General features: G+C 40.0%; 1 protein-coding gene across 6 annotated transcripts in view; it reads right to left on the bottom strand.

The window, feature by feature from the left end:
* Positions 1-19,139, bottom strand: part of AFF3 (ALF transcription elongation factor 3) — a 565,487-nt gene that overhangs the window by 48,812 nt on the left and 497,536 nt on the right. For all 6 annotated transcript variants that reach the window (XM_028103928.2, XM_028103927.2, XM_028103926.2 and 3 more), the window contains one exon: positions 2,807-2,993. In XM_028103928.2, the coding sequence (XP_027959729.1) occupies positions 2,807-2,993 (187 nt within the window). The remainder of the gene's footprint in view (positions 1-2,806; positions 2,994-19,139) is intronic.

Here is a 19,139-nt window from a genome sequence, read left to right on the forward strand (position 1 = left end):
AGTTTACAGCGGCTCTTCCGTGCTAGCTGCAGATAGGACATTACCTATGGCGATTCATGTAAAATGCAGTGGCTTTCACAGCCATGAAGAACGGTTCAGATGAAACTCAGCTGGGCCCAGTAGGTTTCCAGTGCTGGCACACCGAAGGGGAGCATGCAGGTGCCTTGGAACATCATGGGCATCTCCTTCTACTCCCGCAGCAGGAGGGGAGTGAGGGCCAGGAGCATTTTGCTGCAAAGCAGCAGCATGAACTGTCTGGGCAGTGGAACGGGAGGTGTGTGTATATACAGAGTCTAACTGTCTCGTGGGGGGTCAGGAAAACGAGTCTCACCACTGTCCTTAAGGTGACCCGGGCTGGCTCAGTCCTGGTAGAAGAGAGACGCTGGGGAGGGTCAGCCATATAATGCTACTTCCTGTCTTCGTGATTTTCGTTCCGCAAACTCATTTTATTTCTCAAGGGTGAATGTCTGTATTAATGTTGGGAAAATGTTAAAAGTAACCTGATCCATTCCATTCCAGTGGAAGGAAGTACCATGCGGCATGGCTAATACATCGCTTGTCACTTCTGCATTCCCTCCGCATAGAGAAGCAAGAATCGAAAACTCTGTGGCTTCAGGCAACTTAAACTTTTCAGGCCGCTTTACTAGACTTGCACTCCCTCTCCTTGGCCTCTGAGAGCGGCTGGAAGCTCGCTCAACAGAGCTTCATCACCAAGGAGTTCAAGTCTTTGTAATTATCCCAGTGACATTTATAAAGAATGTGCTTCAAGCACTTTTTAACTGTACTTCTCTGGGACTAGGTTTAGCCAGTAGCTCCAGGATTTACATTTCAACATGAAAATAAGACTCAACATTCATGAATTTAACCTTCAAAGTCACAAAGAGACTGGAGGAGGGGAAGGGTTATTCATGGACACCTAATACTTTCTATGCATCTCCACTGGCTCTTGCGATGTCTCTGGTACCCAGTTCTTATAACTAAATATTCTGGAGTTTCTCGACAAATTATAGCATACAGCTGGCTTCGATGAATCCTGTTTAACACCTATATATATATTTTTTGTTTCAAATTCTTCCTATTAGAATGTCAGTTCTCTGAAGACAGGGAGCTTTTCTGTCAGATAACTGCTGTCTTCCAAGGCCAAGCAGCAAGTCTGTGGCAGATGCTCGGTAAATATTTGTTGAATGAACACTAAATGAGTGAATGAATGAAATTATGAAGAAGGAATAATAATTTAATTTCTTGGAAAGTCAGGGTTGTATCAACTTACAGGTTAATGTTGCTAAGGGCCTTCCCCTTATATTGGTAGACAAAGAGAGAAATATAAAGAGGGGTTGGGGGGAGGATGTGAGCATTATGGAAAGGAGAAAAAAATGGAAGAGAGATGAAGAGATGGCTGGTTTGGGGATGAATGGAGAGCTCCCTGTGCAGAGCAGAAAGGTGCTGAAGAAGGAGTGAACAGTGTGGGGAAATTCTCAGTGCTTTCTGCAAAAGGCCTCAGCCTCCTGGGAGGAGACCGGAAGGGGAAAAACCTGAGGGAATTGAAGAGCCGGTCTAGGAACTGCAGATAAAAACACAATTGCGGGGCACCTGGGTGGCTCAGTGGTTAAGCGTCTGCCTTCCGCTCAGGTCATGATCCCAGGGTTCTGGGATCAAGCCCTGCATCAGGCTCCCTGTTTGGCAGGAAGCCCGCTTCTCCCTCTCCCACTCCCCCTGCTTGCGTTCCCTCTCTCTCTGTCAAATAAAGAAATAAAATCTTTAAAAAAAAAATAAAAACACAATTGCTTTCGGGTGTGATGATGTCCTGAGGCACAAGTATCAAGCTGGAAACGTGATTGTGTAGGCCCTTTACTGGTGCTCTGCTCCCCTCTCACCGCCACGGCTTGCAAAAAGTGGCTTCGGTTTTATTTCAGAACCTATTTAGAAAATTTGGCCCCAAAGTGGTACAGTGGGCCGTAGGCCAAAAATGTCATCCGTGGTAATGTCAAATGTTTATATGCCCAAGAAGGAACGGTATTTTATGCCCTCTTTAGCAATCAAAGTCTACCCTTACAGCTCCAGGGACTTGAGAAGTTTGCTTTCCACCCTCTCCCAAGAATCTCCATGCGCTGAATTACTATTTAATTTCCCCCTTTCCCCTTTAAAGTAGAAATAGCAGTGGTTTTTATTGGTACCTTATAATGCTTTTATATGGGGCGCCTAAATCTTAGATAGATACTCATCATAGTTATAAAAGGTTTCATTATTATTTGTAGGTTGATGCTAATTTTTCTTTCTATTTTCACAAAGAAAACACAGTTAAAAAGGTTTTATTAATATTTATAGCCCTTGTTCTTCTAATCCGTGACAAACTGCAAAAAGGTAGGATTCTAACCATGTCTAATCTATAGACCTGATTTATGGGTGGCCACACTTTCCCAGGCGCTGAACTGCCCTGTCTAGTTATTGCCTCCGGCTAACCCTTAGGGAGACCTGACCCAGAGGTTCTTTCCAGGCGGTGATGTGTACAGCATACTTGGAAATTTCTGGAAGTTAACACAGAGATTTTTGGACAATGAAAGATGAAGTTTCTGTACTTCAAAGGGAACTCTGTTAGGAGAAGTGCGAGGAGGGAGGGGGCAGAGTGGGGAAAATGATGAGTCCAAACAAACCCTGGCAGGCTGCCAGGCGGTGGTGGCCTCCAGGCCAGTCCCACTGTCCGATCGCAGTGGGGAGGGGACAGGTGTGAGAGCCGGCCGGCCGACTGCCGGGATTTACTGTGCCCACGCTTGGGAGAGAAGCGCGGCTGGGAGGGAGGGGCCCTTACCTCGGGGCTGGAGTAGTGGGGAGGCTTGCTGCCCTCACTCTCGCTGGAGCTGCTCTCCGTCTCGGAGTCGGAGCCAGAGCTGCTCTCTGAGTCACTGGACGAGCTGCTGCCGCTCCCGCTGCTGCTGCTGCCGCTGCCCTTGCTGGAAGGCACGGAGGCTCTGCAGTTGGCCTGCTGGACCACGGCGCTGCCAGCCCACCAGGCCCCCGGGAACAAGAGGGAAGGAAAGCCAAGTGAGCAAACACAAAACACCCCTGAGCAAGCTGTCATTCGACCGGAGGGGACAAGGAGCCCCCCAACCTCGGGGGGCTGCCTGGCTCTCAACCATCACCTGGAACCTGAAGAGCAATCATCCGGTCAAAGGCATCCTGATGGTTAAAAAAACAACAACAACAAAAAACCATTATGTATGTAAATAAAATTGGGAATAAAAGTTGGTGCCCCTTGGTAGTCGGGCACTCGTGACTTGGTGGGCATTTTAGAAGGGAGGGTGGTGTCATTTCAGAATGACTGTTTCTGGGAACGGCTTTGCAAATGCACCCCCTAATCCGATCAGCTACCAGAAGCAAGGAAGTAAATCCAAAATGCTTGAAATATTTTGTGAAGACTGAAAATGTCTGTTTGCTTTATTTTAGGAAGCAGGCTGTGAGGAAGGGCACAGCATTCTGCTCCGTGCTTTCATGGCCTGCTGGAAGGTTCTGGAGCCTGCGGTTATCATCAAAGTTACAGTCCTGCTTCCTACCTCTTCCTGCCCATGGAGTTGAGTGGGTATAGTGTTTGCAGGAGCTGGCTTGCTGTATAAACAGTAATTTTCCCTTGAGCTCTTTATTAAAGAACTGAAGATCCATCCTTTCCACATTTTTATATATTCCAGACTTTAAAATTTAACCCCCGCGCAGTGGCTTATAGTAACAGCATTTCAAATGTTCAAGTATTTCACATGGTCAAATGCCTGATGTTCATATCCAAGCTGAAATTTGCCAGAAGTCATTATACACTCAGAGACAACAGGAAAAATTGACTTTCTAATGGTAATTAATTAACCACAAAAATTCAGATGAAATATACCAACCCAAAAAGAAATTTTCGGTACTCACATAATACCCAGTATCTTCAGAGTCCTTTATTAACTGCATTGCAACATGCATGAATCTGTTCTTTTGAGGTCAAATTCTGAACCCAGAAAACGCAGTGATCACTTTTTAATGTTGAGTCAGCAAATATCTGCTTGCCACTTGAAACTGTAACTACTGCTTCATCAGGACTGGACATGAGTGAAGGCCAGGGGCGGGGGGAGCCTGTCAGGGTTTATGGCTTTAAGTGTAAAGCAGCCTGGACAAGGTGAATGACCCTTTCACCTACCCCTTAAATCTCTGACAAGTGTTTTGCCTAAGGACAGATTCTCATAAATCCTCAGTGTGGGGACAGGGAGGGGGGTTAATATTCATTGGAGCCTTGCTTCCCCTAGAAGAATGACAAGACAAGAAACTATGTTGCAGGATATATATCTGAAATTGGAAGAATCATTTTGAACTACAAGGTTAGAGAAAAATGGAGCTGGAGCATAGCCTTCCCTGGTGGTTCTCATCTCTTCCACCAATGTCATGGTCCATACCTACTGTCTGACAAAATTCTTCAACATCACACAACATCAGCACATTTATGCCTTGCCTGAGCTGTAGTGATTTCTTCTTTTTTTTTTTTTAAAGATTTTTATTTATTTATTTGTCAGAGAGAGAGAGAGAGAGAGAGAGAGAGAGAGAGCACAAGCAGGGGGAGCAGCAGAGGGAGAGAGAGAAGCAGGCTCCTCACTGAGCAAGGAGCCTGATGTGGGACTCGATCCCAGGACCCTGGGATCATGACCTGAGCCAAAGGCAGAAGCTTAACGACTGAGCCACCCAGGCACCCCAGTAGTGATTTCTTTATCAGACTACCATTTGTGTCTGGTGTTGAGTGAGGAATGCTGGATCTTTAGACAGAGGTGGGGAAGGGAAAGTTAACCATCGAAGGGCTATAATATTTCTTTCTTCCTTTATGAATTAAAATCCATTTTTCTTGTTGGCTGAGTAGAGATGGCTACTATCAATGGCATCATAAAAAAAAAAAAAAGACTATTAGATTCTGACCAAACATCTGAGATCCATAAGTTTGGCAGTTTTCAGTTTTGGGGAAAACACTGGGGGTAAAAACTCCAAACAACCAAACAATACCCCCCCAAATGATCCCCAAACCCTAAACCCCCCAAAAGCAAAGCAATGCATGGTGGAGGAAACAGATATGTCTCCCTGCCATATTCTGGAATGACATTTGCTGAAGACAGGGAAATGATGATGAACAAAGAGAATTTGATTGATTTTATATGATGGTCAAAGGCTTTGATCACTGAGCAGTACATTCTACTTGCTTTAATTCAAACAACAAAGGACATGTGATGCTGGTGCCGTGTGTACCTGGGCATTATATGTGTGCAGCAGAAACAGCAATGTGTGTGCAGTTCCCTGGGGCTTGCACCACAAAGTGATTGACTGTCTTTTGAAAAGCAGCACTTTAATTTCTGAGAAAATGTCCATTAAACAGTTACCATGCTGCCTTCCTTTTATGACTGCTGTCTTCTAGTAATGAGACATACTAGCCCAAGGAGAGAGAATCTTTGATCTGAATTAGATTGGCAGAAAAGCCTTATACTTTTATGTTTTCCTTCCTTAAATTAGGAAATTCACTTAAAATGACAATTTTACAGGCATAACTATTATTTGTTTTTAAAACAGTTGAGAGAGCCAAGAATTTTAGGTTTTTCTTCGTGTTTTGGTTGTAAGGGCCGTGAGGCTTACCATGCTTTTGGGGGCAGGGTTGAATATATTTGTGTTTCAATGGTCTGGGTAGAGAATATGTCACTAGAAACAATCCATGTCAAGGACGGGGGCCTGGTAAGACTGTAGTGGCTCCTGGGATCGAGATAACTATCCCAACCTCCACGAAGGCTGCCCTGGTAACTTGTCTCAAGGCTGGTCTTTGGGGTACAACAAGTCATTCTGGCCTCGGCATAGCGCATGTTGTTGCCATGAATGCGGGCAGCTGCTCTGCCTCTGTGAGCCTCTGCAGCAGGGAGGGGAGAGTGGCAGGAGAGGCCAGGAAGCCCAGGATGGTCATCACTACAGACTAGTACTAACAGAAGGATGAGATCGGTTAAACCAGGAGGGCTCCGAGGAGTCATGGAAATCAAGAAGATGGAAAAAGACATATCAGAAAGACCCTCTGGAAAGAAGACTTTAGACTCAATATCTTTCCAGTCGCAGACTGAGCACATTAGCGTGCCAACTTGTTGTCATGTTTCCATGCCGAAGATACGAAAAAAATATTCACTTAGTTAAAAATTAACTTTTTCCTAAAACGGTAATGCAGATTAGTTGAGATGATGACACAGTCTTAGACAACTTTTGGGAGAGTTTTTGGATCCCATGCCATTTTAGGAACATGGTGGCATGGAATTTGCAGATGTGACAACATTAATGAGATAATGGAATGAAAGTCTGTCATCAAATTTAGCATCGTGCCTGGGATGTAACGGGCATTTACATGTGATTGCTGAATGAAAAAATCAATAGAGAAAATCTATCAGTGGGTTAATGAGTTTTTTAAAACAAAGGATTTAACCTTTTAGAAGGGTTATAATCTCTCTTCTCCAACAAAGAATTTAAGGGGACTTCAGCACCTCTTGTGATCTTCCAATTTTTACACTTCTTCCTTTCAGAGAATATTTCTTTAAATGTGCTATAAATTTCATCTGCTATAATTAAGCACAGTTCTCTCTTGGATGGTTTATTTACTTTTTTGTATTTTGACTTCATGCAATGCCTTGCTGGTTTTGTGAGTGGTCAAGACCAAATACACCTTTGGCAGAGTCTTGGGTTTATTCTCCATGACCTGCTTGCTGTGTCCCCTCCTTTGGCTTCAGTGACACATTCCTTTCAGAATCTGGCCTGGGCGAAGTTTGAATACAGATAGTAAAGGAAAAGATCTGGAACCTAAATGACAAATCCTGGATCTCACAGTCAAGCGTGCTCATGCCTGCCAAGTGCATTGTGAGGCCTGGATAAATACCCGAAGTTTTCCACAAGCTTTCAGCTCACAAGTAACGTGGAGGCAGGCTCTCTGCCTGGTTGGCACTGTGTGGACAGCCGTGATGCCCAGCAGGAGCCTCACTGCCTGTGGCCACCCCACTCATACTGGCCAGATGATGATATTTTAGAAGGCATGACAGCACCTTCTCACTCAACACTCGGTATTGATTTCCAAATGCTCAATTTTCAAGGTGTGATTAGTGCTCTGGCAACTTTAGTCCTTTTTTGATAGCATCTTCATTGATATTAATTGGTCTAAATTTCACATTATGCGAAGTGAAGATGGTAAAAGATGGCACGAGGAGGTTCTCTGTTGCTGAAACTATCTTCCAAAACACAAAACTGATAGGACTGTTGGTCCTATATAAAAGGTTTTGTCTGCTTTGCTATAGCACCAGGAACGAGTCTTCTGTTAAACATGGCTTTTTGAAGCTCTTCAGAGTCTGGCCTCAATCAGATCTCCATCTTCACCTCAGTGGGTCTATCCTTAAACCTCAGCCATAATAAATTTCTCATAATTTTGACCATCTCTGAAATGTTTTAGAATTATATATGTGTATGTATATATGTGTATATATATTTATATATATTTAAACTCACTCTATTTAAACTAAAAAACCAAAGACCACCTATTTCTCCTACCCTCCCATCCCCCACCTCTGGCAACCACAAGAATGGAACAGAATTATAATAAATAAAAATAGAATTATATTTTTATTTACCTTCAGTGTTTTTGAATTCATCTCTTTGTACAGATTTTCAATTGTTTTTCCAGATGCTACATTATATATAACTTATCACAATCTACTGGTATTATCATTTTACCAGTTTGAGTGAAGTATAGAAACCTTATCTCCTTCCTTGTCTTAAATATTTCTTCTGTACACATTGGAGAACCACACCAAACAATGTTTCAAATGTTGTTTCAATTGCCAAATATAATTTAGAAAACCAGAGAAGAAAAATTTATTGTATTGACCCTACTTTTGTTTCCACTGTTCTTTCTTTCTTGATACCATTTATTTTATTGAGGTTCTTTCTTTTATCATTTCCTCTCTGTTTCAAGAACTTTCCAGCCATTCTTTTTGGGTAGGTCTGCTGGCCACCAATGCTTGTCAATTTCAGAATGTCTTTCGTCCTTTGTTCCCAAAGGAAATTTTCAATGCGTACAGAATTTTAAGTTGACAGTTTCCTTTTCTTTCAACACTTAAAAAAAAAAAAAAGTGATGTGCTACTTTCTTCTGGCCTCCATGGTTTCTAACTCCAGTGTCATTCAAATTGTTTTTATCATTTTACCCCTATAGGTAAGGTTTTTGTCACTGCTTTCAAGATTTCTTTTTTGACTCTTGTTTTCAGAAGCTTGACTATGATTGTGTCATGGTATGAATTTATTTGGGTTTATTCTGTTTGGGGTTTGCTCAGCTCCTTGCATCTGTAGGTTTAGGTCTTTTGCAAAACTTGGAAAAATTTGAGCCATTATTACTCTTTCTTCTCTCTGGGCCTCTAATGATACAAATGCTGTATCTTTTGTTACAGTTCCACAGGTTCTTGAGGCTCTGTCTTTTTTTTCTTTAGCCTGTGCTTCCCTCTTATTCATTTTGTTCGCAGATTCTTTCCTCTGTTTTCTTCATTCTACTTTTGAGCTCATTCATTGAATTTTCAAATTTCAGTTATTGTATTTTTCAGTTTTACAATTGACATTTGGTTCCTCTTTCTATCTTCTATTTTTTTGCTGAGACTCTATTTTCATTTGTTTCAAGTGTGTTCTTAATTGCTTATTGAAGCATTTTATAATGGTTCCTTTAAAAACCTTGTCAGATAATTCTAATATTTATGTCATCCACTATTGGCATCTGTTGCCTTTTCTCATGCAAGTTGAGATTATTCCAGGTTCTTGATATGAGGAATGATGCTCTATTGTATCCTGAACATCTTTTTTATTATAAGACTTTGGATTTCAGAGAAAGCACTTATTTTAGCAGGCACCCACTAACATGAAACCAGCAAGGGGGCAGAAGGGTATTTCTTTACAGTTGGGCAAGAGGAGAAGGAAGTCGAGGCTTCTAACTTTGCCTTTCCTGATGCGGGTGGAAATGTGGCCATTTCCCCCCAGCCCCCATGGTGTTTGGTTGGAACAGAGCAGTTATTGTCTAAAAGTTTTCTTCTTCCTAGGATACTCACTTCCTGGTTCTTTGACTAGAGAAAGCTGGCTTTCCTGGGCCTTTATTTTTATTTTAAAAAATCTGTGCCTGTTGGCATTTCTAGGTTGCTGGCTTTTCCAGCATCCACTCTGAGCTATATGACGAAAAGTGAAAACTCAGTGAACCAACCATCATGTCTTTCTTGGGCCTTAATTCCCTAGCTAATCTGCCTTCTCTCTATCTTACAGTCTTATGTTTATTTTATATATAATATCTAAGGATTTTAGCTGTATTTAGCAGAAAGGATTGGGAAAAGTACATCAGTATTTTGTCCCAGAATGGGAACAACCTACTTGATATTTATTATGTGGTAAGGAACTCTCTCTCTCAATACTTCTGACCTTTGCTCTGGTAGCAAAAGCTGATGAATGAAACAACCATGTAGGTATCTGCTATTATCCCTGCCCTCTTTATCACCCAGCCAAATCAGGCATTAATTAATTAATTTAAAAACATTTATTGTGGAAATTATGCTCAGATTTTAAAAGTATACATACCAAAGCTAGAAAGATCATGTCACAAAGAATGCATATATCATCATGAGAAAAAGGATTCACACAAAATGAGGTTGTAAAAATGTTAAGGATAAAAAGGTGAGTACTTTAAAAGTTATGTTCAGAGTAAATGGCATGGGAGTAAGGGATGATATTGGTGTGACATTTGTTAAGAATCCACTTTGTGGAAAGGGTGGCCTAAGACGGCAGTGCAGGAAGACTCTGAACTCACCTCCTCCCATGGACACACTCAATCTCTACCTACTATACAATTCTTCCAAAAGAACTGAGGGCTGATTGAGTTTCCTCATGGCAAACAGTAGGAGGACCAAACAGAGAAGAGTAGGAGAGACAGAGACATGGTGATGATGGAAACCCCATCCCCAACATGGTGACCTACAGTTGGGAGGGTCATCACTGAGGGGCCCATGGGCAGATTCATCCACCTGGGGCAGCAAAAAAGCAGTAGTTTAAAGGGCAACTAGACTAAAGTGAAGGAAATCCATTTACTAACTGTAGAGCATCTGCCAATGGATAGGAACTGCTGGAACTCTCTCCAGGGTTGGGGGTGATGGCAAGTGCCATATGTTCTTCTTCCATCTTAATAGTGTAGGTGTAGTGTAGGTGGGAGCAGGGTTGAGGCACTCTAGCCAAATTGCTAGTGTTGCCCATTGTGCCTCAGGCCTCTGGCTTACACTAGCTCTATGGTTCCCCCCAAGAAGTCCCCAGCATGGCATGCCTTGGGACCCCCAGGTTCATGCTTGTTCCAGATCTAGCCATCCTGCTTGGGTAGCCCCACGAAGCATGCCCTGGGACCCCACTAGCTCATGCTTGTTCCAGCCTGAGCTATCCCACCAAGTCAGCCTTGGCATGGTATGTCCAGGGACCTCCTGGTTCATACCTGCTCTGTTCCAGCGATCCCACCAGGCCAGCCCTGGCATGGTACACCCCAGGACACCTCTCCTCATGCCTACTCCAGCTGTCTTGTCAGAGAATCCCTTGTGCAGTGTGCCCCAAGCCTCCTGGCCTGCACTGGATCCCAGTATGGCATGTCCTGGACTCCTTGGTCTGTGCTCACTCCAACTCTACCCATCCACCAGAACAGTTTTGATGCAGCATGCTCTGTGAGCCCCTGGCCTGCACCTGCTCCAGCTCCAGCTGGCCTGCCAAAGCCACCAGCCACATGCAGTCTACACAGGGGACGCTCCTACACAAGGCCACTTCTTCAAGACTGGGAGAAGTAGCTACTCTGCCTAATTGATAGAAACAGACAGAAGGTAAGACAAATGAGGAGACAGAGAAACATGTTCCAAAGGAAAGAACAAGATAAAACCACAGAAAAACCCTAGTGAAACAGGGATAAGTAATTCACCAGAAAAAGAGTTCAAAGTAATGGTTATAAAGACACCCATCAAACTTGGGAGAAGAATGTGGAACAACACAGTGAGAACTTCAACAAAGAGTTAGAAAATATAAGAAAGAACCAATCAGAACTGAAGAATGTAATAACTGAAGTGAAAAATACACTAGAGGGAATCAAGAGCAGATTAGATGATACAGAAGAATAAATTAGTGACCTGGAAGACAGAATAGCAGAAATCATCCCAACAGAACACACACACACACACACACACACACACACACACACACACACACACACACACACAAGTTTAAAGGACCTTTGAGACAACATCAGGCATACTAACTTTCACATTATAGGGGGTCGAGAAGGAGAAGAGAGAGAGAAAGTAACAGAAAACTTATTTGAAGAAATAATGGCTGAAAACTTCCCTATCCTGGGGACGGAAACAGACATCCAGGTCCAGGAAGCACAGAGAATCCCACACAAGATGAAACCAAAGAGATCCACACCAAGACATATTATAATTAATATAGCAAAAGTTAAAGATAAAGAGAGAATCTTAAAGGCAGCAAGAGAAAAATAGTCACATACAAGGGAAACTCCATAAGTCTATCAGTTGATTTTCAGCAGAAATTTTGCAGGCCAGAAGGGAGTGGCAGGATATATTTAAAGTGCTGAAAAAGGGAAAAAACTGACAACTGAAACCATGGCCTGTCAAGATTATCACTCAGAATTGAAGGAGAGAGAGAGTTTCCCAGATAAGAAAAACTAAAGGAGTTCATCACCACAAATTTCACCTTACAAGAAATGTTAAAGGGTCTTCTTTAAGTAGGATAGAAAAGGCTGTAAGTAGAAAAAAGAAAATATATGAAAGAAAAAAACCCACTGGTTAAAAAATAAACTCACTGATAAAGGCAAATATATAGTAAAGGCAGTGGTCAGCTACTTAGAAAGCTAGTATGAAGGTTAAAAGACAAAAATAGTAAATCAACGATGACTACAATAAATAGTTAAGGGATACACAAAATAAAAAGCTGTAAAATATGATGTCAAAAACATAAAATGTGGTGGAGGGCAGTAAAAAGGTAGCAACTTTAGAATGCATTCAAACTTAGGCAATTACCAGTTTAAAATACACTGCTATTTACATATGACAATGTAGGTCAATATATATAAACTTCATGGAAACCACAAACCAAAAACCTACAATAGATACACAAAAAATAAAGAGAAAGGAGCTGAAACATAAAGCTGATGAAATCACAAGGGAAGAGAGCAAGACAAGAAGAAAGGAATGAGAACTGCCAAAAAGTCCCAGAAAACAATGAACAAAAGGGCAATAAATACATACCTATCATTACTTACTTTAAATGTAAATGGACTAAACGCTCCAATCAGAAGACACAGAGGGGCTCAACGGGTAAAAACAAAAACCAAACAAACAAAAAAACAAGACCCATTTATAAGCTGCCTACAAGAGACTCACTTCAGGACTAAAGACATACAGAGACTGAAAGTGAAGGGATGGAGAAAGATATTCCATGCAAATAAAAATGAAAAGAAAGCTGAAACAGCAATACTCATATCAGATTAAACAGACTTTAAAATAAAGATTGTAACAAAAGACAAAGAAGGGTATTACATAATGATAACCACGTCAATACAAGAAGAGGATACACCATAAGTATTTATTTATTTGGATGCACCCAACACAGGAGCATCTAAATATATAAAGGAAATATTAATGGAAATAAAGGAAGAAATTCACAGTAATATAATAATATTAGGTGACTTTAATACCCTAGTTACATGAATGCATAGATCACCCAGGCAGAAAATCAATGAGGAAACATTGGCCTTAAACAACACATTAGACCAGATGGACTCACATATGGACTATTTTATCTCCAAACTGCAGAATACACTTTCATCTCCAGTGTACATGGAACATTCTCCAGGATAGATCACATGCCAAGCCACAAAACAAGCCTCAATAAATTCTAGAAGACTGAAATCATATCAAGCATCTTTTGCAACCAGAATGGTATGAAACTAGAAATCAATTACAAGAAGAAAACTGGAAAGAACACAGACACTTAGAGACTAAACAATATGCTACTAAACAACCAATGGATTAATGAAGAAATCAAAGAGAAAATTAAAAAAAAACCTTGAGACAAATGAAATGGAAACACAACTTCCCAAAATCTATGGGATACAGCAAAAGCAGTTCTCAGAAAAACAAAGGCCTACCTCAAGAAACAAGAAAAATCTCAAGTAAACAATCCAACCTTACACCTAAAGGAAGTAGAAAAAGAAAAACAAAGCCCAAAGTTAGTAGAAGGAAGGAAATAACAAAGATTGGAGTGGGACTTAAAAAGTTTGAAAAAAATCAATGAAACTAAAAGCTGGTTCTTTGAAAAAGTAAGTAAAATCAATAAACCTCTAGCCAGACTCATCAAGAAAAAAAAGAGAGGGAGGGCCCAAATAAATAATCAGAAATGAAAGAGGGGAAGTGACAACTGACACCACAGAAACACAAAAAATCATGAGACTACTATGAAAAAGTATAAGCCAACAAACTGAAAAACCTACAAGAAGTGGATAAATTTTTGGAAATACACAATCTTCCAAAATTGAATCATGAAAAATTGAAAATCTGAACAGACCAATTGCAAGTAATGAAACTGAATCAGTAATTTAAAAATTCCCAAAAAGCAGGGGCACCTGAGTGGCTCAGTTGGTTAAGCGTCTGAATTCGGCTCAGGTCATGATCTCAGGGGGTCCTGAGATCAAGCCCCGTGTTAGGCCCCCCACTCAGTGGGAGTCTGCTTGTCCCTCTGCCCCTCCCCCACTCATGCTCTCTCTCTCTTTCTCTAATAAATAAATACAATCTTAAAAAAAAATTCCCAAAAACCAAAAGTCTAGGACCAGATGGCTTCACAGGTGAATTCTACCAAATATTTAAAGAGTTAGTACCTCTCCTTCTCAAATTACTGAAAAAAACTGCAGAGGAAGGAACACTTCCAAACTCATTTTATGAACCCTGATATCAAAACCAGACATAAGAAAATTACAGCCAATATCCCTGATGAACATAGATATAAAAGTTCTCAACAAAATATTAGCAAACAGAATTTAAAATACATTCAAAGAATCACACACCACAGCCAAGTGGGATTTATTTTAGGGATGCAGGGGTGGCTTGGCATCTGCAAATTAATCAACATGGTACACACAACATTAACAAAATGAAGAATAAAAATCCTACCATCACCTAAACAATGCAGAGAAAGCATTTGACAAAATTCAACATCCACTTATGATAAAAATTCTCAACAAAGTGGGCATCGAAGGAACATACCTGAACATGATAAAGCCCATATTATGACAGACCCACAGCTAACATCATACTCAATGGTGAAAAGCTGAAAGCTTTTTCTCTGAGATCAGGAAGAAAACAAGGATGCCCACTCTTGCCACTTTTATTCAATTATTGGAAGTCCTAGCCACAACAATTAGGCAAGAAAAATAAGTAAAAGGCATCCAGATCAGAAAGAAAGAAATAAAACTGTCACTATTTGCAGATTATATGATACCATTTATAGAAAACCCTGAAGATTCCACCAAAAAGCTATTAGACCTAGTAAATGAATTCAGTGAAGTTGCAGATTACATTACCATACAGAAATTGGTTGCATTTCTACATGCTAATAACAAGCTATCAGAGAGAAAAATTAAGGAAACAATCCTATTTATAACGGCATCAAAAAGAATAAAATATCTAGGAATAAATGTAACCAAGGAGGTGGGAGACTGGTACTCTGAGAACTACAAAACGCTGATGAAAGAAACTGAAGATGAGACAAATAAATGGAAAGATACACAGGGCTCACAGACGGGAAAATTACTATTGTTAAAATAGCTATACCACCTGGAGCAATCCACAGATTCAATGCAATCCCCACCAAAATACCAATGGCATTTTTTACAGAACTAGAACAAAGAATCCTAAAATTTTTATGGAATCAGAAAAGACCCCGAATAGCCAAAGCAACCTTGAGAAAGAACAAAGGTGGAAGCATCATTCTCTCTGATTTCAAACTATACTACAAAGATATAGTAATCAAAACAATATGGTATTGGCATGAAAACAGACTCATAGATTAATGGACTAGAATAGAGAGCTCAGAAATAGACCTGCACATGTATGGTCAATTAATCTACAACAAAGGAGGCAAGAATAGGCAATGGGGAAAAGACAGTCTCTTCAAATGGTTTTGGGAGAACTGGACAGTTACATGCAAAAGAATGAAACTGATCACTTTTTCTTACTCCATGTACAAAAACAAACTCAAAATGGATTAAAGACTTGAAGCTCCTAGAAGAAAACAAAAAGCTTACTAGCTTTTTGACATTGGTCTTAGCAATATATTTTTTGGACCAGTATCCTCAGGCAAGGGGAACAAAAGCTAAGATGAACAAATGAAACTACATCAAACTAAAAAGCTTTTGCACAGTGAAGGAAATCATCAACAAAATGAAAAGACAACCTACTGAATAGGAGAAGATATCTGCAAATCATGCACATTTGATAAGTGGTTAATTTCCAGAATATATAATGTACATAACTTAGTATCAAAACCCCCCCACAAAGTACCTGATTAAAAAATGCACAGAGGATTTGAATAGACACTTTTCCAAAGAAGATGCACAGATGGCAACAGGTGCCTGAAAAGATGTTCAACATCGCTACTCATCAGGGAAATGCAAATTAAAACCACAAGGAGATATCACCTCACACTGGTCAGGTTGCCTATGTGGAAAAAGAGAACTCTCCTACACCGCTGGTGGGAATGTAAATTGGTACAGCCACTATGGAAAACAGTATGGAAATTCTTCAAAAAATTAAAAATAGAACTATCAAATGATCCAGCAATACCACTTCTGGGTGTTTATTGAAGAAACCCCAAACACCAGTTTGAAGAAATATATGTTCTATGTTCACTGCAGCATTATTCACAAGAGCCAAGATACGGAAGCAGCCTGTGTCTATCAATAGAGGAATGGATAAAAAAGATGTGACACACACACACACACACACCCACACACAGAGACACACAGAGGACTATTACTTAACCATAAAAAAGAACAAAATCTTGCCATCTGTGACAACACGGATGGACCCAAAGAGTCTAATGCTAAGTGAAACAAGTCAGACAGAGAAAGACAAATATCATATGATTTCACTTACATGTGGAATCTAAAAAACACAAGAAATGAATGAACAAAACAAAACAAAACAGAAACTGACTCAGATGCAGAAAACAAACTTGATTAACAGAAGAGGGAGGCAGTGATTGGGGGGTCGGCAAAATAGGTGAAGAGGATTAAGAGGTACAAACTTAACAGTTATAAAATAAATAGGTCACAGGAATGTAATGTATAGCATTGGGAATATAGTTACTAGTACTGTAATAACTTTGTATGGTGACAGGTGGTAACTAGACATCATGGAGATCATTTTATAATATATATAACCTGAAACTAACAGGATATTGTATATCAGTTATACTTAAAAAAATAAAGCTATATTTGATCAGAAAAAAAAGGAACCCACTGTGTGTGTGTGTGTGTGTGTGTGTGTGTGTGTGTGTGTGTGTGTGAGAGTGAGTGTGTGTGTCTGAGGAGGAGGCAGCTGACAGACACTCAGTAATGCACAGAGCCTGCAACAGAGGAATCAGTTGCTCCTGGCTTCGTCAAGGAAAAATTTTAACTATCAGAAACAGTACAGAATCATAAAAAGTAGATGAAATCAGCTATGAAAACCATAAAGCGAGTTATAATACCACTTTTTGACAGTGCAAAAACAGCACATTTTTCATTAATCTAGAAAATCAAAGAAAAGCTCTATAAATAAGTCATAATGGATTAGCCAGTATCCAAGTGGAGGGAAACAGCCACATACACAACACGGAACAGTGACTCGGGACAATTGGACAATACTTCCCTCACAACCCAAGACCCCTGGAAATTTTTTTGTTTTTGTTACTTGTTTTGTTACTTGATACCATTGCCTCCTTATAGGTATTATTCTTTCTTTTTATAGGTGAGGACAATAAGATCCCTAATAAGAGACAGAGCTGAGATTCTATTTCCAGAAATTTGCTCTATGAAAATAATCAGGAGTGTTTAAAAACATTTCTCTAAAGGATATATGCTGTTACATTATTTGCAAATAGGAAAGGATTTGTAAACAACCAAATGCCTGACAATAGGGGATTTTTAAATAATGGTACACCTTTATGAGGGAATACTTTTTATTATTATGCACTCATTATAAACATATTAGAATACTGACTTCATGAAAAATTCTCACAGTATATTTGTGAGGAAATGGGCTTTCCGGTATACCAGTCATCTGAGGGCAGAGAAACTGATCAGAAACACCGAAGTGTTGACTCTGCTTTTTTTTTTTCCTGGGACAGGATGGGGTTTTGCTGACTCTGGGTTTTACTTCAGATTATCAGATGGTGCCAGTGTCTATAAACAGGTTCTTCAATGGGATTATTAAGCATACAGATTGCGTTAATCTTCTTGACTAGTTATGTGAGGTCCAAGCATAAAGGGACTGAGGTGTGAGCATCCTGTTAGAAGCTCTAGGGGTACCTGGGGATCTGTGCCAGTGTATGGGACATCTATTCCAGCTCTGTGGGGCTCCTGTGCCTCAAGCTGTGTTTCCGTATCCTTTGGCAAATAAAATGAGGACCTAATCTAACCTCACAGGGTATACATGTATGGTCCTTCCCAGTCTATTAGCTACAAAGCAGCATGATCATAATTACATTATATATATATATATATATATATATATATATATATATATATGCACAAAAATTATATATACAGAGAAAAAAAACCACTGGAAGGATATACACCCAAATGTTAACTGTGGATAATTTTGGATGCTGGAATCATGAGATTTAAATATTTTTTGAACTTTTCTCTATTTTCCAATTTTTAACCAACAGAACATATGCTAGCCTTTTCAAGTCTACTTGATGATTCTCTTAATACATCATTAAAATTAGCTTGTTAGTATTTTATTCAGAATTCTGGAAGGATCTATATTTACGGGTGAACCTGACATATTTATACTCATCTATTTTAAATTTGGGGGGCAATTTTTGGCAGGTTTTGCATCATGGGGAGTTTAGCTTGGAAGAATAAATTGGATGGTGTTCTAAAAAAGTCTCAACAGTATGAAAATTATCTGTTCCTTGAAAGTTTAGTACTTACCAGCAGTAAACCATCTAGTCACAGAGCTTTTTCAGAATGGTGATTCTTCGGTATCTTTTATAATTTATTTCTTGGTTACTATCTATTTCTTTTGTTGATTTTGTTATTTTTTTCCAAAAAATTCTATTTAATTTCTATTTTCAAGGTTATTTATTTCACAAAATTTATAGAATATTCTCTCTTTTAAAAAGATTTTCTTTATTCATTTGAGACACAGAGATACAGAGAGAGAGAGAGAGAGCATGAATGGGGAAGAGGCAGAGGGAGAGGGAGAAGAAGGCTCCTCACCGAGCCAGGAGTCCAATGTGGGGCTCTATCCCAGGACCCTGGGATCATGACCTGAGCCGAAGGCAGACGCTTAACCATCTGAGCCATCCAGGCGCCCCTAGAATATTCTCTTAAAACAAAACCCATGGTATCTAGTATATCACTTCCCCTAAATTTTGCTTTCTTGTCCCTTTTTCTTCATTGTATTTGTCAAAAATTTGTCTATTTTCTTTTCAAAGAAACAGCTCAATCTGTGTAATAATTCTAGTATTTTGTGGCTTTGCTTCCTTTTATATTTTTTGGCTTTATTTTATAATACTTTTACACACTTCTTGAGTTGAAGGCTTATTTCAGCTATTTTTTTTAAAGGATTTTATTTATTTATTTGACAGAGAGAGACACAGTGAGGGAGGGAACACAAGCAGGGAGAGTGGGAGAGGGAGAAGCAGGCTTCCCGTGGAGCAGGGAGCCTGACATGGGGCTCGATCCCAGGACCCTGGGATCATGACCTGAGCTGAAGGCAGCCGCTTAACGACTGAGCCACTCAGGCGTCCTATTTCAGCTATTTTGATTCTTTCCTAATAATGG

Source organism: Eumetopias jubatus, unplaced genomic scaffold (assembly GCF_037043125.1).
Source record: "Eumetopias jubatus isolate StellerSeaLion01/CBP00866 unplaced genomic scaffold, mEumJub1_p1.0 scaffold_9, whole genome shotgun sequence".
In the NCBI taxonomy this organism is placed as follows: Eukaryota; Metazoa; Chordata; class Mammalia; order Carnivora; family Otariidae; genus Eumetopias; species Eumetopias jubatus.